The 25923-nt window shown below is 37.7% G+C and overlaps 2 protein-coding genes across 2 annotated transcripts; both read right to left on the reverse strand.

The window, feature by feature from the left end:
* Window positions 1-2257: 2257 nt before the first annotated feature.
* Window positions 2258-11489, reverse strand: LOC101475827 (uncharacterized). The gene is made up of 12 exons (XM_024802842.2): window positions 11348-11489; window positions 10093-10449; window positions 9776-10000; window positions 8749-9102; window positions 7062-7271; window positions 4909-5166; window positions 4040-4300; window positions 3684-3944; window positions 3467-3548; window positions 3313-3373; window positions 2534-2757; window positions 2258-2449 (listed from the first exon to the last, which is right to left on the reverse strand). Exons 1-12 carry the CDS (start codon window positions 11454-11456, stop codon window positions 2386-2388), a joined length of 2466 nt encoding a protein of 821 aa, XP_024658610.2. The 5' UTR covers window positions 11457-11489; the 3' UTR covers window positions 2258-2385.
* Window positions 11490-18685: 7196 nt separating this feature from the next.
* LOC111501121 (B-cell receptor CD22-like) lies at window positions 18686-24512 on the reverse strand. The gene is made up of 10 exons (XM_076884595.1): window positions 24211-24512; window positions 23780-23980; window positions 23350-23682; window positions 23008-23232; window positions 22193-22447; window positions 21792-21944; window positions 21493-21577; window positions 21234-21291; window positions 19576-19832; window positions 18686-19382 (listed from the first exon to the last, which is right to left on the reverse strand). Exons 2-10 carry the CDS (start codon window positions 23964-23966, stop codon window positions 19319-19321), a joined length of 1617 nt encoding a protein of 538 aa, XP_076740710.1. The 5' UTR covers window positions 23967-23980; window positions 24211-24512; the 3' UTR covers window positions 18686-19318.
* Window positions 24513-25923: the final 1411 nt, after the last annotated feature.

Genomic DNA, 25923 nt, shown 5'->3' on the forward strand with positions numbered 1-25923 from the left:
AAAATGCTTAGCCGTGTCTCTAATAAAACCGCTGTAACTTCAGAGGTAATGTTCATAAGTTGATTAATGATTTTCTTTCGTTTTTGATGTACTGCAGAATATTTTTATAAAATCCCAGGCCAGGATAATTAGTTTCATGTTTTTCTGTGTTTTATCTTCAGCTACTTTGACACAAAGGCATCTGCTGTGATGCTCACACCTTTTGATAAAGTCTTGCGAGTGTCAGCTTCCTTTTTATAGATACAAAAATATGTAAATGTACTGATCTGAATTATAATATTTCTAACTGTCTGAGGCAAATTTTCCCAGATTCAAATCAAATTGAATTGAATCGAATCGTGACTGAATCCATTCGGGACCTTGTGAATCGGAATCGAATTGATTCTAGAAATCAGTGACGATACCCAGCCCTAGTGTGAGTAAGGAAGTAGAAAATATCAAACACACCAATACAACACCAGAGGCCTGAAACACTGATAAAACACGTTTTCAGTTTCATGTTGTCTAAACTAAAATGAGTCTGTGTGACATGTAGTCTCAGTTTCCTGTTCTTAGCTGACAGAAGCAGCACCTGGTGTGGTCTTCTGCTGCTTGTAGTCTGTCTGCTTCAAGGTTCAGTGTTCTGAGTATTCAGAGATGCTCTTCTGCAGATCTTGGTTGTAATGAGTGGTTATTTGACTCGCTGTTGCCATCCTATTAACTTGAGGCAGGTTGTACATTTTCCTCTGAGCTCAACAAAACCCTTTCTCGCTGCTCACTGAATATTTTCTGTTTTTGCAACAATCTTCTGTAAACTCTAGCGATGCATGTGTGGGAAAATCCCAGCAGATCAGCAGTTTCTGAAACACCAAGACCAGCCCCCTCATGTTCAAAGTCCCTTAAATCATCTTTCTTCTTTCTTCTTCATTCTGATGCTCAGTTTGAACTTCATTGATGTCTTTATTGTATCTCCATGTCTAAATGACTGAGTTGCTGCTATGTGATTGGCTGATAGTCTTACGTGTCAGAAACATTATGCAGGGTGAACAGACAACCTTTGATAAAGTCTCGAAAGTGTCAGCTTCCTTGATACAAAAATATGTAAATGTATTGATCTGAATTATAATATTTCTGACTGTCTGAGGCAAAATTTCCCAGATTCAAATCGATTCGAATTGAATTGAATCGTGGATCGAATCGATTCGGGACCTTGTGAATCGGAATCGAATCGATTCTAGAAATCAGTGACGATACCCAGCCCTAGTACAGAGACAGTGAGTGAATACTTTGGCTATAAATTAGGTAGTGAGTACACAGAAAGTGTGCTTCGGATGAAGTACGTGAAGATTATACTATGAAAAAAGAATGTATTTAAAAGTTGTTAATTAAATTGTTAAGCAATTTGACTGACATGAAAAATTTTCATACCATCAAGGTATTTCCAAAAGTGCTACTATAATTTATTGTAATATATCTGAAAACAAATAGATGATAAATTCCTCTTGTAAAACCTTGACCAAATGAAACATGGTGCTCATGATGAATAAGATTTTCATACCAGATCACTCAAGGATAGTTGGGACTATGTAGGGAGTGTTAAAGGGAGAGAGCTTGCTGATTTGATGATAAGAAATATGATAGACATATCATTTGTGTACAGGACCAGGTGAAAGGAAAGAAAGATCAGATAATGTAATGAGTTCAAAACTGGAAATTAAAAGAGTGATGTTGTATGTTGTTAGTGCATTTGGACGCCGGTTAGAACGAGAGATATTCTGGAGTAAGTTGGATGAAATGGTGGGAATTTTCTCCAGTGGGTAGAGTTTGGTGATTGGAGAGGAGGTGACGAGAAGGTGTTGGGTTGATATACTGTTACGGGGGAGAAATGCAGAAGGACATCTCTAGAAGTGAGTATATTAGAGGGACAGCTCAGGTTGAGCAGTTACAAGAAAAAGTTAGAGAGGTTGAGATGGTTTAGTCATGTGCAGAAGAGGAATAAGATGAAGCTGCCCGGCAGGAGTAAAGAGGAAGACCTCAGAGGAGGTTCATGGATTACTGACGGAAGATATTCAGAGGGTTGGTGTGACAGAAGGGAACGCATGGGATAGGATGAGATGGAGGTAGATGATCTTCTGTGGTGAGCCCTAAAAGGATTAAATGATACAGCTATTAATACTACTGCCAAAGGACCTTCTAGGAAGTACTGATATATTTATTTTTAAAAAGGAAATTGAATTTTCTTTAATTAATTAAATTACAATAATTAAATTACATCAGTTACGAAAAATATTTTATTTTGTAATTATTATGTGTTTGTGTACAAATCCTGAATGGCTGTGGTTATGTTGTGAAGTCATTATTTGTTTTGTTTTTTAAGACACTTTGAGTAAACCACAGAGTCGTTGTTCATGAACGTTTGACTGTACTGTACAGTGTAAATGTATCGTCCCCATTTCCTTGACATCTTGTTCTGTGAAGGGAAAAAAGGATTTACATGATCAGTTTCTAATCAGATGTTTCCTTTAATTGTACGGCAATGAAAACTGTTTCTCACCCTTGGGCTCTACTGGAATTGTCACATTTGACAGCAGTGTATTCAGCTTCACTGGCCTCTTCATCTTTGTGTCCGTATAGCTGACCTGGGCCGATGTTGGAGTACAGAGCGTCTCCCTGATTCTGAGAGAAGTGGATGGTGCTGTAGTGAAGGTTATCCTGGTGACCTGATGGTTCTCCTTCTGCTACAGCTGACGGGGTGTCGTACACTGGATCCATGTTCACCTGATGAAACCAGAACTTGATACTTACTGTAGAAATACTTCAATAAGTATCGAGACTTTCTGGGGTTTTTTTTAATTGATTATGGTCAATACTTCTTTTTTGAAAAAATATATATTTAGACCACACAAGGTTTTAAAAATAATCAATGTGATAAACTATGTCAGAATTAACATGTTAGAGGATTAGAGTGGTTAGATACTTAAAATATTAGTACCTACATTTAAGTGATGATCTGTTTAGTGGTATTTTCAAAAAAGAAATCCAATATTCTTAAGTTCTTTTTGATTATTCAATTCAATTTGACCTCATCGGCCTGTTCCATTTATTGCCACAATGCAAAACAAATTAGAAATCCCATTGCACTGCATTCTAATATGTGTTGCTCATATTGATCAGCAGGGAATGTAGAAATGCAGGAAAACATATTGTGCTGAGATTACAATGCTCCAAAATAACTTGGCTTTATTTAAGATAAAGCTGTCACTCCAAGGTTACAGCTTTATTTTAAGGTGTGTTTTTAAAGTGTTTTTCTTTCACAGTGGAATACTTTCTCACCTGTTCTTCACTGGAAGGGTTCTCTCCATCTTTACTCTGTTGTGTGAACCACTTACATTTTCTAAATAGGAGACAAGAATTCAATGTAACAGCACATTTATGTATCAAAGAGATGACAGACTAATTGATTCATAAGAATCACAGAACTGCTCACCTAATGCACAGGAAAACCATGACCAGTGTGATAGCAAGGAAAACAGCAGTGATTGTACCAGTAACTGCTGCTTTCCGTGTACCTGAGAAGTCATAAAGGATAATAGAAACAAATCAGGAACATCAGAAAATTCTTATACATGACTACACACTTAAAAGGTGTTCACCTGCATAGAGACCATTCTCATACTAAAACCATTCAAAAACCTCTAACTCACTTGCTACAGTAATCAGATGTAAGGTGGACCTATGTTGTCCTCTTGAGTTCTGGGCGTTACAGTAATAACTCCCACTGTGTTCAGTTCTAAATTCAGTAATAGTGAAGTTCTGTCCCAATGCTTTTGATGAGTCTTCGCCTTCCTTGTACCAGGTGTAATTAGCTTCTGGGTTAGCATCACTGCTACAGGTCAGAGTCACTGAACTGCCCTCCACTATCTCAGCAGAGGGACTCACTGACACAGAGGGAAACTTTGGAGCATCTGGGAAAGAACAAATACATATATATATATATATTTGGGAGAGAGAGAGAGAGAGATACATAGATACTTGAAGTGAAAAATCGAATTTTACTTACACTTAACATCTATGAATCGAGAATTTGAGGTTATCTGTCCATACTGATTCTCAGACTTGCATGAGTAATTCCCGCTGTCCTCTGAGCTGATGGCAGTGAAATGATAGATGCTTACTGGACTTGCAAGCAGGGTTTGGTTCCCCTTGTACCAGGTGTGTTTAGCTGCTGGATTAGCATCACTGCTACAAGTCAGATTGACTGAATCTCCCTCCACTATCATACCAGAAGGTGTCATTAACACAACTGACGTATTTGGACCATCTGCAAGATAGATCACAAATTTTAGGTAGATTGTGTGTTGCAGGACGTGGGGCAAGGTATTGTGATAAACCCCTTTGAAACATTCAAATAAAATTGTAAATTGTATTATTTTTTAACTGCTTCTTCACGAGCTGTTACTGCTCAGTGTGTCCTAATGCATGACCAGGACTGAACTACCAGCCATCCAGGACCTCTACAGACAGGAAGGCCCTCCAGGTCGACTCTGATCCCAGCCACACACTGTTCATGCTCCTGCCAGGAGGTACAGGAGCATCCACACCCACATCAGCAGATTCAGGGACAGTTTCTAACCACAAGCCATCAGGCTACTGAACTGCTCAAAGTATTTTTACACTAGTTTAAGTGATTTCTATTTATTTATTCTGCTGTTGTTATATTTTTAGATATTTTCTTTATTTATATACATTTTCTTTTATTTTTGCCTTAATTACTTTATCTGCTATTTTGCCGATTATAATGTGCAATGTGCCACCTTCATATGACAAATAAAACTTGAAACTCAATGTTAATAATGGCAAGTATGAAGAAGGTGGGCATCATATGGACTTCTTTTTATTTTGCATTTACATAAATAATTCTTTACTCACATTTTACATTAATGAAGATATATTCAGATATCCTCCTTCCCAGCACATTTTCAGCTGTACAGTAATATTCTCCAGAATCAGAGGGTTGGATGGACTGGAAGAACAGCTGTTTTTCTTTACTGACCAGTATTTGAGCCTTCCTGTACCAGGAATACTTAGGTAATGGGTTAGCTTCACTGCTGCAGGTCAGAGACACTAAACTGCCCTTAATGATGTCACCAGGAGCCGTCCTCATCACTGAGGGAACCTTTGGAGCATCTGGACAACAAAACATACATGAATGTGTTATTAGCCTTTAACTGTGTGTCACTGTCCAGAGTGATGATGGTTGAGCTGCACCAGCTGCTGGAAATTCTGTCGCTTGTGCCTGTTTTTAATAACTGTGAAAAGATGCATACTATAATTTCTTCTACAGAGTATTTTGGCGTTGTCACTCATCCTGGTTAACAACAAATAAAAATGAAAGAAACATAGTATTTTCTAACTTCATACTATAAACTCATCAGCAATACACAATCTCAACCAGTGTTGGTCAAGTTACTTGAAAAAAGTAATCAGTAACTAATTACTGATTACTTCCCCAAAAAGTAATCCCGTTACTTTACAGATTACTTATTTTCAAAAGTAATTAATTACTTAGTTACTTTTTAAAAACACGATTTACAACCTGAATAGGTGATAAAGCGATAGATCTTTCAGCCCAATTCTACTTTTTCTGCATAATCCATCATACAAAATGTAATCAAATGGAAAAGTCTCTTTTTAAAACTTGTTTTATTAGTTTTAAGCTTTTAACTTTATGCATCAAGCAAAAATTTAATTATATGCAACATTCTCTGACTTGAATAAATTAGTTTAACATTTAAACCTATTTTCTAAACATTCCAGCACATAAAATAAAATATTTTTTGTGTTTACACTCACTCTTTCAAATAGATTCAAGTAAAACACAGCAGAAAATAAATAAAGTCAAAGACTCAGTGGTCCTGTTGCTCTATTTTCACCTGTAAAGCAGGACTGCGGTAGGCGGAGGGTTACCCTGGTGCAGGTGTGCCGCGGTCAGTTGAAGAATCCGCGAGTTTCTCTGTGAGTTTCCCATTACGTCATTGCGCACTCGGTGCTTGCTTGGAAGTTTAGGGTTTTAGTTTTCTTCCCACGCACGATGGACGCTAATGTTTTTGTCACTTTTTATGGAATCAAACTCAAAGTAAGGTCAGTACTTCCACGCTTTAAACACTGCACGCTCATACTCTCTTCCACAATTGATATGTGATCCATTGTTGATCTGCACACAGCTGTTGTCACTAACGGCGCACTCGCTTACGTCACTATCGTGAGACATTCTCGCAAAAAAATCACGGTTTTAGTAACGCAGTAACGCAGCGTTCCTATGGGAAAGTAACGGTAATCTAATTACCGTTTTTGCAATAGTAATCCCTTACTTTACTCGTTACTTGAAAAATGTAATCAGATTACTGCCCATCTCTGATCTCAACAAAAGTGAACACATACCTAGAGGCAAAATAAACCTGCTACAGGAAGCCAGTGCCATAAGTGTACCAACAAACACAACACAGTCGAGTCGCTGCCAGTCTTATCTTTACTAAAGATACAAATATGAGCAGCAAGAGTGCATGAACAAATTTTGCTGGAATGATCACGTCAAAATAGAAACTGAGTGCTGTGTTTGGAGAAAGGAAAGCACAAGGACAAAAACTGGTCCTCTGCGAAGCAGTCTGATAGTCACATAGGCTGAGCCTTTTTTTTGCTCAGCCTCAATAACTCTGCATCATCAGTGGACCAATGAATTTTGGATTATTCTCGTAAATTCTACATTAAAATAGCAGTAATTGATATCTGTGAACTAAATCTAAGAAGCAGTTGAGCAGTAAGACAAAGTTGTTTCACTGTTTGATTACAAACAGCCAAAGATAATTTTCAGGATTAGTCAAAGATCACTGGATAAGATGGGTGGATACGATCACTTTAATCATTTGACGTTTTTTTCTTGGTTTCTCTTTAAATATGTTTCATATACAATACTTATCATATTTACTACTTGTACTTTATTCACATAATTTACTCTGTCTGTAATATAACAACTGACGATCAAAGATGATCATTTGTTAAGTGGCACTGTGAAGTAAACTCACACACTGGGTTAGAGCGGTGACCCTCGTAAGCACAGGAGTAGCTGTCGGGACCATCAGCATATTTTGTGTATAAGGAAGAAGATTCTCCAAGAATTTCCTCTTCATTCTTATACCAGACAAAGGATGAATGACCAGAAGGAAAACAGCTGCTCTGACAGATCAGCTGTGGGCCAGTGGAGGACCAAACCACCTGTACCTGTATATCTGGATCTGCAAAGAAAAATGTCAGAATTTACCTGACTTAGATCCACCGTTAACAGGTTGCTTTTAAGTATGCAGTAGAATATTGCTCTGTATAAGTATTACAAGCAGTGTTGGGTGTAATGTGTTCCAAAGTAACACTTTACTGTAATCACATTACATTTGTCAGTAACACATTCATGTATTCTTTCTGCTTGCACTACAATCAGCTGATTTTCGTTCATGTGCAAGAACTAGGGCTAGAACTAGAACTAGAGCTGTCAACGTTGACACTTTGATGCGTTAGCGCCGCATTAACGCCCGTTAACGCCGCATCATGATTAACACGATTAAAATTTTTAACTCAATCAACCCATTTGGAGCGCAGAATGACTCAAAATCCTTCAAATGTCTCTGTCACTGCATTACGAGCAGTTTGTTCAAAGTTTCTCCATTCTGTGCTCCAGATGGGTTGATTATATTAAAAATTTTATTCGTGTTAATCGTTATCATGCCGCGTTAACGTTGAAAGACCTAGCAAGAGTGAAAAAGATGATAGAGGGGTTCTGAAACTTTTCAACTTTTTCAACTTTTCAGGAACAGAGATATAGGCATTACTTTTATTTTTATGCACAATATTAGAAAAGTGCAATGGTAAACTGAAAACTGCTCCAGGAAAGAAACAACTTCAACCCAGCAGCCAGAACCTGTAAATCAGCATCAGAATTAAGTTTCTACACATATGAAGAATGTGTCTTGGTGTCATGATGCGAAAGAAAGTGGTACAGAAATAGAATACAGACTATATAAAATATTAATATAATAAATATGAATATAAGTGCACACAACAGAAATATGCACTATCTACCTAAAGATATTAGAATACAAATCAGTGTAAGCATGTAACGGTTATGAGCAGTATGAGGAAGGAAACTGTTCTTGTAACAAGAAACAAAGGCACTGATGGGCAGTCAGGCTTGCACCACTGTAGCCTAACCTTCATTTCTGCTTGCATATGTTTCTACAGTAGAACAACTGAGGCAATGGCTTTGAAGTATTGCTAGGCTGTTTTTCATCTTTGTTTTTTGGTTTTGAGGGTATTTTGATGTTGTTTTGTTTTGTTGTTGGGTTAGTGTTTGTAAACACTAAAAAAAACGGTATGTGTGTCCTCATAAGGACAGAGATTTGTGTTGGTATGTGAAACTGTAGCCTAAGATTCAAAGTGTTGACTGGTAATAATGTGGCAGTGTGTTTTAGTTCATTTTACAGAGTAACGTGAAATTAATGGACTGCATTACTTTTAAGAAAAGTAACGAGTGACGTGTAATACATTGCTTTTTTTTTTTTTTTTTTGTAATAACGACCCCAACACTGATTGTAAGTTTACTAAGAGGATATATGGTTGTCATTCACATACAATATAGACTATGTACATGTTGAAATTAACACTGCACTATACATAGTATAGGGTTATAATACAGATAAATACTTATTAGTCAGTCAGTACCTGTGACAGTCAGAGTTGTTCCAGGTGAAATGTTCCCCCATTGAAACGATTGCGTTGTGAATTTGAAGCGGTATTCTGCAGAGTCAGTCTTTCTCAAGTCACTGATTCTCAGAGTGGAGCGTCCTTTCTCTCTTTCAAGGAGCTGAAAACGATCTGCATGCTGGGAGTCTTTACTAGGGTCCCATAGCAGAAAGTGAGTTCCCAACCAATAACTACGATCAGGTCTGAACCAGAATTTTGACACAACAGGATCTGTGTGATAGTATGTGCAAGAAATGTTCACTGATGAGCCTTTGAAGGCACAGATTCTTCTTTCAGTGTAATTCACTCTGTTGCAGTACTGATAATAGCCACCTGAAAAACAGAATTCTTTTTACGATCGCCATGAAAATACAGTTTTGCATACATTTACTGTCTTTGAACAGTCTTCTCCATGTTAAAGATATCTTACTACAGTACATTAAGGAACAGATGCACATAATAAATATTGCATCAGCGCAATCTGGGTTCTGGCATTTGAAAAATACTGTCTGTATTTAAAAAGACAGCACAGAGAAAAGACAGCGTTCATGAGGTGGGAACACATTTCTACGAGGGTCTTTGTCAAGGCGGAAAATACAGGGAGAATATTCAAATCAGGTACACAAACTTATTTACTAATGTTTGTTACACACAATTTACTGCTGACACACAGAATAAAAGCATGGCTTAATTTTTGTCTGCTCACAATTCCCATTTGGCTCATTTAGGAAATCTGGCCGTGAAACAGCATCATATCCTGCTGAGACGCTTTGTACTAATATGGGGAAAATGCATTTTCTCTTATATTCTGTTAAGATAATATTTTATTAATGCTGTACTGCCCTTACATATTTTTTTTATTACGTTCTGCTTAAAGATGATGTTCAGTTTTGATACTTTTCAGATCCAACTAATCACAAACAGCTAGGAAACATTTAATACACATCCCAAACAAGAGCTTGGGTTCTCAGGAGAGTATGAGTGGAAGACTGTGGCGTATACTCACACACAGAAGGAGAAGGAAAGGTCTCATGTGGCTTGATAGCACAAGAAATGCTGTCTCCAGAATAAAGGTAGCCTGAATAAAGTGATTCTGTTGAAGTCATGTGTCCATTCTTGTACCAGATGTATGAAGAATGATGAGGAAGGCAACTGCTGTGACACTGCATCTCTAATTTGTTGCACCAATAAGTAAGGCATTGAGATGTGTGAATCATCTGCACTTTTACACCTGGATTAGTAAAATGCAATATAACAGACAGTGAAATTTGCTGCACTGTTTCATAAATGTTAAGAATTTGATCCAACAGACAACAGTCTTACCTGTTACAGATAAACTGACTCCAGGTGAACCAGTATAGGTCCCCCCTGGCTGGTTTGTTATGAGCTTTAATCTGTACACAGCTGAGTCGCTCTCTCTCAGGTCTGTGATTCTCAGAGTGCAGTCGTTCGTACCACAGTGATACCAAACACGACCTGCATACTTTGAATCTATTCTAAGATCCACAGGTTCAACATTGGGCACATAAATGAACCAGAAGATATTCTGAACTGTGGTATTGATGCTGTTTATTCTTGGTGGGTATGTGTAGGTGCAGTGCATTACCACCGTCGATCCTTTAATGGCACAGATCTCAGTAGTAGTAAAAGTCACTTCCCATTCTCTCCAACTGTGCGCCACTGAAACATCAGAAACCACAGTCAAGATTAGCATAATTTTAAACGTCAAAATTGTATTTTGTTTTCATCTGAAGTCACAAAACTTTCTCCACAAGAAATATTTGAATACATAATGCAGACTTCAAACTGAGACAATACGGTTTGGTCTCTCAAAGATAAGCTGGATATTCCTAATACACATGTCTCAGTAATCCATCCATATATTAATAATGACTGAGAAAACAAATGTGGGAAATTTGACTCTGTGTTTTGGGCATTCCTGGCTGCTGGAGAATTTCCACCTGTGATATGGATGGGAAAATCCTAAATGCTAACAGTTAGAAGGGCGTGTCGTGTCTTTGCTTGGTTGGTTTCCCATGTTCGTTGAAGCGTGGAGCTGCTGAAGAAATGTGAAACTCTTCAGCATCAGACTGTGATGTCTTGATAATATGAATTTTGCTAAATGTTCCAGAAATAGCACATTGTAGTCAGAATACCATTGCACAAACTGAAACAACAAATACACAATTCAAAAAGGAAATCTTAACTATGGAAAAAAGTTTTAAAGAAAATTTACAAATTTACTTTGTGTTTGTGGTGAACAGGTAAAAACTGTTCACTACATTTTACATTAAATATTTCATTTTCTTAATTGAAAGGTTTCTATAAAAAGAACATGTTCAGTTTATGTAAGACTGGAAATAATTCCTTGTTGCTTTATATTTAGCCTGAAACCATCACTATTCTTATTACGTGCAAGCAGTTTAACCATCTCTGCAGGAAGTTCCGGTTATTTAATGAAATAATTACATTAAAGCATACAGTGTTCCAGGATGATGTCCAGTAAGTAAATATACTTACAACAACTATAATAACTGTACTAAAGACGTAAGAAGTGTATTTAAAAGATGTTCAGTACCTGACATGGACAGAACGATGAGAACAATCCCACTCACAGCTGTTGTTACACTCATAGTCATTCTGTTCGTCTCACTGTTAGAAAATGTCACATGGTCAGAGCTGCACATGAGATATAATCCACATAATGATCTAAAATAAGACATAGGACAGCAAACATGTGACCGTTGTGGTTTCAACACATTAATAAGACAGCTGTCAAAGTCTGTCTGAGCTTACTTCCTCTTTACCAGCCTGTAATATTTGAATATCCGGACATTCCCAACATGAAATTAAAACTTCTCATAAGCAAAAAAGAAAGTTCAACTTTGAGGCTGATGATCATTGCAGTAATGAAACTTTAAAAAAATAGAGTGCACTATCCACTTGACAGCTTCTTCTGTTTCCTGATCAGCAGATCAGGACTCAGAGATACTGCGACATGTAACTCTTCATTGACTTGAATTTAATGTGGTGTGCATAATACATGAGACATCTATAGTGGTGTGATGTGTTTGTGTTATTTCATTAATTCTTTAAAGTCATACAATGTGAATTATTTGTCCCAGACAGTGACAATGCACTGTCAGTACTGCTGCATAAATGCATTAGCACATACAATTATTATTATTTCTAATTAATAAATGCTCCGTCTCTACGCATTTTACTACTGCAATGGATTCCAAGTACTGACTTCAGGTTTCACTTATTATATGCTGCAACCAGAGAGCAGACAGACACTGTAATCCTGTGTAGGTGGCACTAAAAACAGAACAAGAGTTTCTTTCTTCTACTACTTTTTTACAAACTTACTAAACTGCACCCCCTCGTGGCAGACGCTGTGCTGTCCACGTCCAAATGTAGATTGAGAAAAAATAAAAAACAATTGTTGCTTCTACTAGCATTAACTGATTGTTGACCATTTGAATGTGAACAAACAAAAACCAAACAAAAGCTCTAACAGTGTTCAAAACAACTGTTTCAAAAATATTCAACATGCATAGAGCTGTGTATCACAACATCAGCTGTCCTCTTACATTTAACTCCAAATTTATCAGGTTTCTACTCCTGTTCAGCATATTCAGAAACCACCCACGGTGCACGCAGAGTGCAGCAGTGAATTCTGACCAACGTCCAGTGAAGTGTCATTTTTAATGGATCAAGACAACATAGCAAAGAGAGACAATAAAATCTAAAACAAGTAACAGTTTTTTAATATGGATCCAGGACACTGACTGAGAACTTGATTTACTCAGTTTCTTGCAGAGACTGTTTGTGGAGAGGCTGGCCTAGTTTATTATTGTACCTACAATTTATAGACTTCTCCTGATTCAGAGGCAGATTGGCTATAACTACAGACAGGTAGTTAAAAATGAAGTCAGTGTGGAAATGCCTTAAAAGTGCATTCTAGCTGAAGGCCAACAGATGGTGATAGCTGTGCTCGTAAAAATGAAAAAACAACAACCCTGAAAGTCTTTTGGAGAACATGAGAAAGCAGCTCTGTTTCTAGACGTGTAAACACTTCCCTGCAGAGTTTATGTTCTCAGTCACTCATTTTGAATCCATTAAATAAAAAATTGGAGTCTTTTTTTTTTAACTTGGTCATACTATGTTTCGCTGTTTTTTTTCTCATTGACTGTACTGGCCTGTCAATCACACTCATCAGTGCATGACAAAGGTACTCTACGCGTGAAACTAATGAACTGAATAAAAACCTACTGCTGTGATCTGCTAAATAAAACAGACAAGAGTTAATCACCCGGTTATCTTTGGGAGTTTCAACCAAAACAGTTTTGGTCGAAACTGACAGTTTTGCTAATGCACTTAAATTCAAATGCAGATGGTGAAAAGAAATGCCCGTACCAGTGTCCCTTTGGTGTCTGCTTAATGTGTAACAAAGCAAATGACAGATATTCAAATTCAGTATGTCTTTAGTGATTTGACGTCTATCCTCAATAACCTGCAATCCTCTTCATATTATATAAGCTATTATGTGCTTATTTGTACAACAGAGTCAAACACCACTGAGCCGATTTCTCCTGTATGAAGTTGAAGTCTCTGGTTTTCTTTTGTGAGTCCCTGCTGCCAAAACTGACTCAAAGTGTTGCGAGGTCACCGTCTGTCAAAGATCACTATTTATTCACTCTCACATTCACACACTGGTGCAAGCAAACCACAGTTGTAGCCACAGCTGCCCTGGGGCAGACTGACAGAAGCGAGGCTGCCATATCACGCCATCGGCCCCTGTCGCCAACACCAGTAGGTGTTAGGTGTAGGGTGAAGTGTCTTGCCCAATTAAGGACACAACAGCCAAGACAGATAGAGCTGGGGATTGAACTGGCAACCTTCCGGTTACAAGATGAGCTTCCCAACTGAACACCAATGGCCCAATGTGTCCTCATCTGCCAGAGAGAAGTTGTGCTGTTAGCTTAATTGGTTGAAATTTAGTTTTCACTTTAATTGATTTCCTGCAGCTAAGTTGACAAAAAAATTGGGTTAAACGTTGTCGGCATGATATTTAGGGCCAGATTCAGTGTATTCAATCATTCAATGCCATCAGGGCGACCATCCTGGGTGAAAACCTGACAGCGATGCAGGTGGATGTCTCTCTCGTGTCCTGGATTGTAGATATTTGACGGGAAGGCCACACTCAAAAAAATGAAATTGGGTGATTGTTACATGTACAAGAGTCAAACTTGTAATTTGAACTAAATAATTTAATGTTTCTATGGTGAACATAAGTAAATCATGTAGCATCAGCATGAAAATCAGCAACTTATTTTCTTCTTGTTGAGATGACATGATACAATCTAGTAAGAGTGGTTAGTTGCCTGGACTCACGAAATTCACAAGATCACATTAGATGTCAAACTGCAGGAAAATCGCTGGAGTTTTAAGAGGCAGATAACTACATCCACACCACATGTGTATGCTATTGCTATTTATTGTGGTTTAACCTGTCAGGGACAAAAACGTACAGAAAACTCTGCATCAAGCCTTGTAATCATAGCTTTCCTAGTTTTGCTAAGCCTGGATTGGCAGCTTGGTGGTGTGATGGTTAGTGCTGTTGCCTCACAGCAAGAAGGGCCCGCGTTCATATCTACAATCTGGCTGATTTGCAGTGTGTATTTAGAGTTAGGTTCATTGATGATTCTAAATTACCCATGAGTGTAATTTAGTGTAATTTAATGGTTGTTTGTCTCTAATGCCAAACGTGTTGATTTGACATGGTCAAAAATGGGTTACTGTACTTGGTTAAATCACGTGGAAAAAGGTGCCATGATTAAATTGTGTTCATCCAACAACATATTTTTTTGAGTGCACAATATGTGTTTCTTCAACACTGTGTCTGATCAGCAACACTATATGATTTATTTATTATATTTTATGTGGCGTGAATAAATAAAAGTATATTTACGGTGGCCCCTAGAGACAAAGCACGTACAAACTCCAAAACACGTACAAACTCCAAAACACGTAAAAACTCAAAACATGTGCACTGAAGCACCGCAGCAATTTCCTAATGTTGTAAACCTGCTCAACATTTGGCAATAAACCCCTTTCTGATTCTGATTCTGATTCTGAAAACACAACAGAAGTGCTCCAGGATGCTAGGTGCAGTGTTGAGCTTTTGTTACCTAGTGGCTACACAAGCCAGCAAGTACCAACGACCGGATTTGGTGTGTGGTAACAACAGGTAAATGAACTTTTTTTTTTTAATTATTTGAATATATATGAGTGCTTGTGTATAAATACACAAACAATACACATATGCTTTCAATTGTCTAATTTAAGTGATCTAGGCAGCTCTGTTTTGGAAGTTCAGTTCATGCTAGAAATGTGTTTTGGAGTTTGTACGTGCTTTGTCTCTAGGGGCCACCACATATATTTATATATAAACATATATAAATAAAACCACTTTTTTTTTACATTAGTAATTCCTTTTGTGCATAATTTTATATTATTGTTAATAATAAATTAATCAAAGCAACAAAACAACCTGAAGAGCCGGTTGGGAGCCGAAAGAGCCGGAAATCCCATCACTAACAGGAAGGGCCAGAGTCGGCTCTATTTTAACACCTGTCGGACAACGCTCAGGATTTTGTAGGAGTCTGTTGTGGCCAGTGCCGTCCTCTATGCTGTTGCATGCTGCAGCATCAGGTTGAGGGTGGCAGATACCAACAAACTCAATAACCATTAATACAATGTATTGTATTATTTTATTGGTACTTTAAGTAGACATTTACTGTTCCTATTGTCTGTGAGTAAATGTGTATTCTGATTCTGATTCAGTGACTGTCTGAAGACACATTTGCCTTCAAACAGCCACTGTAGGGGTTTACCAGTTAGCCTGATGATGTATTAGCAGAAATGCGCCCACGGGAGTGGGAAGTTCTTTGATCTAACATTGCACTTTTTCTTTTTTTTTTCAAAGGTGCGGTCTGTTCATTTCAACAACATCAGCGCAAAGTGCTGGCTCAGAATCATCGGATGAGGGAGCGAGTGAACAGACTGTAAGTGCAGCTTTCCCCCCTTTCTCACTCAGAACGGTGTGACTGTTGAGGTAAGTGAGAGGAGGTAACTGTTGCACCATATAAACCTGAAATCTGTAAAAGAGCAACAAACACTTTACTCTCCTCCCCTCTCCTACCTTCCCTGTATGCTCACGTGCCGTCTAGATCAGTTTAGTGTGGAAGAAGTGTTTGATAAGGATGGATAAATAAAAAAGGAAAGCTGAAAGAGGTAAAATAAACTAAAAAATAAATGCAACAAAATGTGTCAGACTACCCAATGTAGGAGAAATAAATAATATAAAGGCCTCGGATTCACGGGTGGTGACTGCTGTGAACACTAACCGGGGAGAAACACTGGAGGAAGAACAGCAGTCCCACCAACCGAGTGAGCAAGAGACGGAGAAAAGTGTACTTTACGTGCGAATAACAAAAATCGATGGAGGCACATAAAGAAAGAATAGAGGAGGAAAATCAAGTAAACTTGATTAACCTCGTTTAAAAAAACTGTCTCAATATCAGTAATTAAATCTATGTATAGAATTATATTTATTTTATTTTTATTATTAATTTTTGTTTATTTATTAAAATGGACTGATCACGGCGGGCCGTTTTTTAAATCGCAGTCCAGACATGACCGTTACTGAGCCGTGTTCGTAAATATCGCTGCAGGCTGTGTGAAACTGAAGCTGCATGAACGGATTAGAGTCGTTATTATATATCTGAAGGCTGTGGCATGAAGCAAAACAGTTTTATTAAAAAAAATTAAGAAGAAGAAAAGGAAATGACATGAAAATCGCTCTGCGTGCTCACTGGTGAGACACTTGAGGTTTGTGCCGATCTCCGTGCACAAATGCAACTAAAAACCTGAAACACGCTTCAGTTCTGCTCAATAAAAATCTCTGTGTTATTACTGAGGAGCAGAAAGCGCTCAGCTCTGCGTGAGGACTGAGCGAACAGAGAAAGCCACGTTTCAGCCGTGAACTCTCAGCTCTGAGACATCCACCCGTCACAGTTACTCTACACTTACTGACATTTCCCCATCTCCTCAAACACTCTATATACCCTTACTTACTTCTTGTTACCCTTACTCATTTCTCTTTTTTAAATTGCATTTTTAGAAAAAAAATCTCATATAATTTTTTTAAGTAAGAATTTTTTTTTGCCTTTTATTTTTGTTAATCCCTTCACCATTTGAATTATTTATTGATTAATCAATCATTATTTATTATTCCTCTTTTACTGTTCATTAAATTTTCTAAATTCACAGCCTCCCACATAACTCTTAACCCTTTCCACTCTGATAGACAACTTTGTTTCTTTAGCTCTGTCTTTATTGTGGCATGATGTGTTGCATTTTGTGCTCTTCACTTAATCAGATAAGTTCTGTTTAAGTGATTTCTTCATTCAGTGGGTCCTGCAGCAATCAGGCCTATGTGTAGCAAACTAAATTTAACTAGCTTTCCAATAAATAGAAAAAAGCCAGTTATTTCAAAATTTAACGGGGTAATATTTCTCATAATATAAAAAATATCTGTCATATTGTAGCAAATATACAAAAAGAAAGAAAGCATATGCAAAGACATCAGGAAGGGGTAAATACTTTTTCAGTGCACTGTATGTGACCTCACATGTACATGCAAGAATCCTTGATCAAAGCTGTCAGATAAAATGCTTGTAGTGGTGGACGCTAAAGTAACATAGTATAAGTATATTTTCTAAAATTTGGTTTCAGTCCAAAACAGCCGTTTCTTCATCCCGCTCATTACACAAACACAGCTTTACAGTATCATATGATGTGCAGCGCTTCAGATGCTTGAGGTGAAACCACACGTGAGTGGTTTGTGTATAAAAACAAAACATAAATGGAGATTTATATTTTGTACCATATCAGCACAGAGAGAAGGAAGACTTCACTCGTTACTGCAGTTGCATTTATAGCTGCTCCTCTCATTTCTTTAAACACTTCTTGCTTAAACTGCATCAGGTCGATCACATATGAAAAATTGTGTATTTCATCAAAGATGTTTGAAGATGGTTTCTTCTGTGGTTGGAAAATTAAAGCGAGATCGATATCCGGCTGTCTTCCTTCCTCCGCACACGCCTAATGTGCATGAACAGATTAAATCTCCTCTGGTGCGATCACTGACGACAGCTTTAAGAAAACACATTTAAAATGGTTGTTTTAAAACACACAACAATTTATTAATGAGATCATTCCTTGTGATAGCTGAGCTATTTTCTTTCCCATACGGAAAAGAAATAGTAAAAACTTATATGTGATTACTCATGAAAGTGGCCACTTTCATGTGTAAATCATATAAGGCTTACATGATTTACTCATGAAAGTGGCCACTTTCGCATTACTTTCATACATTGTTTTAGTAAGTATCCAAAACATACAAGTTTCATTATATAATTTTTCAAGGGATCTTATATGTGTTTTCACTCTTATATGCTTTTCATACAAGTTTCACACAAGACAGATACAAACTTTATAAGATTTATATATATCTTTTCCATATGGGTTACCTTCAGCTTTAAATTAAGTTTATTGTGTGAACTTGCAGTAAAAGAGAAACTCAATGTCTCATATCACCCAACTTGAAGTAGATAACAGGAAGTTGGTGAAGTGCAGCTGAATTTAGCCGTTCTGCTAGCAGAAAGCAGCTCAGCTCAAACCCTCTATTTAAGATGTTTGGGACAAAAGCAACCTGCAATTATTTAAATATGTAAATGCTCAGCACTGTTACTAGCTTGCTCAAAAGCAGCAACATGAAGTGGAGAAAGACACCAGAATTTGTAGAAACAATGTTTTTTTATTATTTTGTTTTATTTTATTTAATCTCAGTGAAACATTTCTAATTTTACTCAAATTACAAGAACGACTTGAATGATGGACAAAATCATGCTCCCTCTGATTCACTATAAAGGAAATAAGTTTAAAGATAACAAGAAACTGCTAAACACAGCTGTAATCACAAAACACATGAGCGCAGTTCAGCAGGGCACTGAAAATAACAGTAAATGGTCAAAGCACCAGGACTTTAAGATTAATCAGACCTACCTCCTGCTGTTCTGCAAAGACTCCTATATCCCATATCCACACAAATAAAAAATAATTCTACTCACAATTATGTTAAGTACATTAAAATGGGTTTCAGCAGGACAAATAAAAGGCTTTACACTTGTTTTAGTGTACTACAAACTTAAAGTACCCTTAAAAAAACAAAGAAAAGTAAACGAACATACACAAAATACAGTACAATTCCCTGAAGAGTGCATAGTGCCCAGAGAGATAGCTGCCTTGGGCTTCCTGTTAGCTGTAGTAAGATTTTATTTCAGTAAAGTTAGACTGATTTTTTACTTACAGCTGTACTGTCTGGCAGCTGTTGCCATCAGAATTAAGATCAGTCTGCACTTGTTGTCTTCCTAAAAAACATTAAATATGTACACTGAGGACACACATTCATGTTCATACTCTACTTTTTCCTGACTGTGCTATACAGTGCTGATGAATACTCTGCAGCCTGTTGATCTCTTAATCTGTAAAGGTAAAAACACACTCTCAGAAATATAAAGATAATATGATTTTTTTTAAACAGCTCATAATGCCAGTACCATTCATTAAGAAAAGAAAAAAGCTTAGTGTAATGCCAAAAATAAACAAAAGACACAAATATAACAAAAAAAATGCTGGAAATATTTCCCCAGCGTTTCACAAACTAAGTGTCCTCACCTTTGGGTGCTGTTTAATCTGACCACAGTGTAGTCCACATCTGTTACTTCTTCGTCCTTTTCTTTTCTTCTTTTGGTCTTAATGGGAAGAATGTTGTAGTAGTCGTGCTCTTCTGGCTTCTTTATGAAAGTTACACTGGAATAGCAAAGATCATCCTGCTGCTCCTCTGCTGCTCTACTCTGTGCTGGAGCTGAAGGGCCGCCACGCTCTGGTCGTCCATTTGGTGCAGGGTCAAACATGTAATAATATGCATTTTCCTGAAAAAAAAATAACCATAAAACGTGAAAGGTTATGGTTGGACATCCCTCTCTCCCCTGCCATCTGAGCAAAAGCCTTAATCACTGTCTCCAGGAAAACAGCAGACTTTACTTTTTATGAACTGTTCATGTACATTTTCATATATAAGAGAACTTAAGGTACCCACACACTGTGCAGTGTGGATCTCATAAACCTTGGGTGGATCATGAAGTTTGAAGCATGTAAACTATACAAGGCCGCATCATCAAACGTCCGTACTATAGCAGCCAAATTTAAACTTCCCACTGTGCAGTGTATGACAGCAGTAGGGATGGGTATCGAAAACCGGTTCTTGTTGAGAACCAGTTCCCACTGTTTCAATTCTTTGGAATTTGCCATTTTTGCAAATGATTCCCTTATCGATTCCAGTTTCCCCGAATGACGTCACCACGTTGCGGAGCGTCATTTACCTGGCAGGAAACATGGCGGCTCAAACGCTCAAAAGTTTGGTCATACTTCACGAGAACGGATGACAACAGGGCAACTTGCAATACTTGCAAAGTAGATATTTCATTTAAGGGTGGAAACACTACAAATATGCAAAAGCATTTGCTCACAAAAAACGCGATGACCTTAAATCAATGTCGTGTTTTTAATTCCGCTCCGGACTCGTGAATCTCAACCCAGCAGCAGCGGTAACGTTTGCACGTCCTCTCCCGTTAATGCAGCAGGTAAATAATCAACTAACAGTGCATATTATGTTAGCACGATCTGCCTTATTACAAAACCTGCCATCACTGTGCATTTAGGTGACCACAATGAGAAAGACAGACAGAGTCTGGCTCAGATGCTGGCAGTTCTCGCAGCAGTCTACCGGTAGCGTCTCCTTTCGGGCCAGGATAGACGAATGTCACCGAGCAGTGACTGAGTTTGTGGTAAAAGGCTGCCGCAGCAGGTGCCCCCGATTTTCGGTAAGTGAATGTGTTTAATTGTAGGCAGGGACATTACTGGATATTCTTGTGTAATTGCTACAGAATAATTTATGTTATACTTTGTTATTGCTACAGAGGAATATTTATTTTATTATTTTACATTTACAATTTTTTTTTCCTGGGGACCCTGTGACACCCCATTGAAGAGCCATAGGCTGTGGATCTCTTAAGATCTCACTGTTGGGTTTGTAAGGCCATGTTACTCCTAAATTTCTATCTTGTTCAAAGAGAAGATATAAAATAAAGTTCTAAGCTAATCGACCTTAGTGTTCTCCTTTTTAAAAAGAATCGTTAAACAGAATCGAAAATGGAATCGGAATCGTGAAAATCTTATCAATACTCATCCCTAGACAGCAGTATGCGACATATACAAAGAGATTCAGTTACATTAAAATTCAGGTACCTGATACCTGACCTCTTCTTCCTTACCTCTGGTTTGTTGTCTGGCCTCTCTCTGGAAGAATTTGTTTTGAAGCACCCTTTTCTTCTGTACAGAAGAATGAATGAACATTTTAATTAATTATTAATTCAATTCAATTTTATTTATATAGCACCAAATCACAGCAAAAGTCACCTCAAGGAGCTTTATTATTATTATTATTATTATTATTATTATTATTATTATTATTATTATAACTTGAAATCAATAAAGACACATTGATTTTAACAATATAACTGAACTGCTCACCTAATGAATATGATTCCACAGATGATTATAACAGCCAGAAATAGAACAGTGATTGATGCAATTGCAGTTGATTTTTTCCATGAGTCTAGGAAACAGTGACCAAACTGAAAACTTGTTACTGGATTACAAGATTAATGGTCTCATAAGAATGGACATAGAAGATAAAACATATCAGACCAAAGTCTTAATTAATGACACACTTTGAGTATAGTTCTTGCCTAACGGCATACAGCAGTTACAAACTAAAAATACTATAAACTACACTTGGGCCAATTTTAACAACTCCATTGTGTCACTACCTTGATTGTTCCCAATGTCAGGAGAAAAACTGACTGTGCTACGGGTCAGAGTCACTGGACTGTCGTCACCAATCTCACCAGATGGAGTGACTGAATTACCCTCCATTATCTCAGCAGAGGGACTCACTGACATAGAGGGAAGCTTTGGAGCATCTGGAAGGGATGTGGAAATAATTATGACAAAAATTGCAGCAAATTTACATTTGAATTTGGTGTTCAAACAAGTCAATGTGAAGAAATTGTACAAAATCCTATTCTTTAACTTTAAATATCTATACCCATTATAGCAGATTGTAAAGACAGTTTTAATCTTACAAACCTTCTTTTCTCCCCCTGTGACAATGTCAGAGTTTAAACCCCTGTTTCCTGTGTGGTATTATAGGAAAACTGTCTTGACTCACATTTCACTCTGATAAAGATGACTTCAGATGACATTCGGCCCACCTCATGCTCAGCAGTACAGTAATACGCTCCAGAATCAGAGGACCGGATGGACCTGAAGATGATTTGCTTTTTTTGGCTGATTGGTTGTTGTTCCTTGTACCAGGTATATTTAGCTGCTGGGTTAGCATCACTGCTACAGGTCAGAGTCACTGAACTGCCCTCCACTATCTCAGCAGAAGGACTCACTGACACAGTGGGAACCTCTGGAATGTCTAGAACAGAAAATATTAACAGGACATTTAGAAATTAAGAAATTTCCATCACTTTAATTTTAGTCTCTCAAAACCTCAAGTATGGGGAAAGACAAGCCTGTAATTATTGGTCACATTTGTTATTTTCAATATATTAGATTCATGCTTTGCATGAACAGACCATGTTTGCTGGATTTGTCAGTTGTTCCATAAATTGGATGTACACATGACAGTCCATGGACAGACCTTTGTAGACAGTCAGAAGCAGATTCCTGTGCATCTCTGACTATTACACTGCTAATCAGTTCCTCCAAAGTAAAATAAGCAGGATTAACTTCCAAAATGAAAAGAACTTTGATGTTCTCTGATCAGGATCAAACCACTCTTCAGCACAATGACTGTTCTTTTCTGACTTTAACTGAGTGCTTACCTCTAATTCATGAAACTGACTCCACTCACCTTTAAACTGTATGTACAGTATTGTGAATTTTACTGAACATCTTAAACAAAATTTCAGGGAACAAAGAAAGCTGAGGAGCTGAAAATCGTGATCATCGCATAACACAGTGAAGTAAACTTACACACAGGATCTGAGCGATAATCTTCATGTCCTTTGAAAGCACAGGAGATGATGTCTCCAGGATTGAACAGATCTTGATAAGAACTTTGTTCAACCTTAAAATGATTGTTTTTGAACCAGACAAAAGAAAGACGACCAGCTGGACTGCAGCTGCTTTCACACTTCAGCTCTGCCTCAGTCTGAGACTCATGGACTGATATTATTCTGCTCACCTTCACCTGCAGAGCTGAATATGACAACACAGCAGACATCAGACTTAAATACTCAAAACAATAAATACACCCATTAACACAACAGAGCAACTGAGCTGATTAAATATCCATCAGTGTGTGTTGATCAGTACCTGTGACAGTCAGAGTTGTTCCAGGTAAACTACTCTTCCATTCAAATCTTTGTGTTTTGAATTTGAAGTGATACTCGGCTGAATCACTCTCTGTCAGGTCTCTGATGCTCAGAGTGGAGCGTCCTCTCTCTCTTTCAGTCACCTGAACACGACCTGCATACTGGGAGTCTTCTGTGAGATCCTCAGATCCACGACCAGAACAGAACCAGGACTTTGATTGGATTGGACTTTCATAACTGTTGTAAGTACAAGAAATGTCCACTGATGATCCTTTGACTGCACAGATTCTTCTGTTACTGTAATTCACTCGTTTGCACCGTTCACCATTGACACCTAAAGAAAAAGATGTATCATTGACAGGAAGAACATGATATTAATAATAACCCAGATTAAAAGTTTTTATTTCGATAAAATCTCAAAGTAAACTTACAAACTAATGGAGAGTGAAAATCCTCAAATCCTTTTAAAGCACATGAGTAGCTGTTTGAAGTGTCATATGGCACGTCATAAGAAGAAGAGCTGGCTCCATTCACTTGTTGTCCATTTTTGTACCAGACATAAGATGAAACATAAGGATTACAGCTGGTGACACAATCCAACTGCCGTCCAGTCGACATACTGACCTGAACATCTTGACCAGTGGACAAGAAACAATAAATAAGATGTCAGTCACTCTCACACTGAGGGAGACAGAATAGGGAATGCATTTCACAGATCTATCAATGTGTGGAAAAATAATAACTTCCTCAATGTCTAAACATGAAATAATTTAAAGTTTGTTTTTGTTGTAATTAATTTAAAACCCCCAATAATACTAAAAATTATAGCACTTATATTAAATATAAGTGTGTTGATCAGTACCTGTGACAGTCAGAGTTGTTCCAGGTAAACTACTCTTCCATTCAAAGCTTTGTGTTTTGAATTTGAAGTGATACTCGGCTGAATCACTCTCTGTCAGGTCTCTGATTCTCAGAGTGGAGCGTCCTCTCTCTCTTTCAGTCACCTCAGCACGACCTGCATACTGGGAGTCTTCTCTGAGGTCCTCAGATCCACGACCAGAACGGAACCAGGACTTTGATTGGATTGGACTTTGATAACTGTTGTAAGTAGAAGAAATGTCCACTGATGAGCCTTTGAATGCACAGATGCTTCTGTTGCTGTAATTCACTCTGTTGCATGAATCACCTCGGACACCTGAAACATAAAATGATATTTAAGTCAGATTTAGAAAGTAGTTACTGTGAGTTTGACTGTTTTTATTCAGATGTATGTAATGACTCTATGAGATGGTTTTATGTAACTGAAATAAACTCACACACTGAAGGAGAGGAGAAATCTCTTACAGCACAGGAGTAGCTATCTGAAGGCTTTAGATAGTCTCTAAACCAGTACAGGCCTCTAGTAGAAATTTTCTGACCATTTTTGTACCAGATGTAGGATGGACTATCATGTATTTTACAACTGCTCTGACAAGTCAGCGTTGCCCAGTTGGAATTTGATGATCCGTTCACGTGTACCTGAAGAGCTGAATATGTGAAGACAGAGCAAAAATCAGAGTGGAGGCTCTGCTCTGCTGTTCTGTTTATCCATTTGCAAACACATACAGTTATATTCATAACAAGTTTGGACAGATGTGTAAACGAAAATTTTACCTGTGGCAGTCAGAGAGACTCCAGGTGAAACAGTAAGATCACCTTTGTTTGTTATGTATCTGAACTTGTACACAGCTGAGTCGCTGTCTCTCAGGTCTCTGATTGTCAGAGTGCAGCTCTTCCATTGAGAACTGTACGACACTCGACCTGAGCCTTTTTTTAGATCATCAGGGTTATATTCAATACGTTCAGTGAGCCAAATTTTTTTTGACAATTTTAATGGCTGGTTGAAGGAGCAGCCTATGTCCACTGTTGATCCTTTAAAGGCACAGATCTGAGTAGAAGTGTAAGTCACTCCATTATTACTCTGAACCACTGTAACACAGAACACATCAGAATCAAAATCAAATCCTCTAAAGTAATTTACATTTGTTTGCACCTTCCAAAATAAAAATGAATCACTTTAATGCTGTGATAAGGTTCTGGTTAAAGGATTATTATGCACTGGGAAGAGGCAAAAGGAACAATTACTGATGAACTGATCTTCCTCTACTTCTTCTAAATGGTAACTCTATGCTCTAAAAAGGTTGCAAAGCTGCAAAGCTGTGTAGGTCCATTAGTACAAATAACACAATTTGAAAAATTTGGGTTTATTGCGAACCTTAACATTTTCAATTTGTGACAACCGGAAACAGCTCTGGTATCAGGGTGTAACCGTTGATATAAGTCAAAAATAGAGATACACAATACCTGATAAAGAGAGAAGAAAGAGAACACATCTGCTCGCTGCTGCACTTAAACTCATAGCTGCTCCTCTCATTTCTTAAATCACATCAACATGACAAATACTGTTCACTAGTTAGTCTTCATGAGACGCTGAGGTGAGATGAGATCTCTTCTGTGGTTGGAAAATATAAAAGTCATATTAAACTGTCTTCCTTCCTGGTGTACACGCTCAGTATGGGTAAATAGATGAAAACCT

This window comes from Maylandia zebra, linkage group LG6 (genome assembly GCF_041146795.1).
Source record: "Maylandia zebra isolate NMK-2024a linkage group LG6, Mzebra_GT3a, whole genome shotgun sequence".
Taxonomy (NCBI): domain Eukaryota; kingdom Metazoa; phylum Chordata; class Actinopteri; order Cichliformes; family Cichlidae; genus Maylandia; species Maylandia zebra.

Coding starts and splice junctions, on each gene's coding strand:
- LOC101475827 (XM_024802842.2), bottom strand. CDS start 11,456: ATGTGCAGCTCTGACCATGTGACATTTTCTAACAGTGAGACGAACAGA. Junction 3,945..4,039: donor TCGATTCATAGATGTTAAGT/GTAAGTAAAATT, acceptor GTTCTTTCCCAG/ATGCTCCAAAGTTTCCCTCT. Junction 2,450..2,533: donor AATTCCAGTAGAGCCCAAGG/GTGAGAAACAGT, acceptor TTCCCTTCACAG/AACAAGATGTCAAGGAAATG.
- LOC111501121 (XM_076884595.1), bottom strand. CDS start 23,966: ATGTCGACTGGACGGCAGTTGGATTGTGTCACCAGCTGTAATCCTTAT. Junction 23,683..23,779: donor TTTTCACTCTCCATTAGTTT/GTAAGTTTACTT, acceptor CTTTTTCTTTAG/GTGTCAATGGTGAACGGTGC. Junction 22,448..23,007: donor TTATCGCTCAGATCCTGTGT/GTAAGTTTACTT, acceptor TTTCTGTTCTAG/ACATTCCAGAGGTTCCCACT.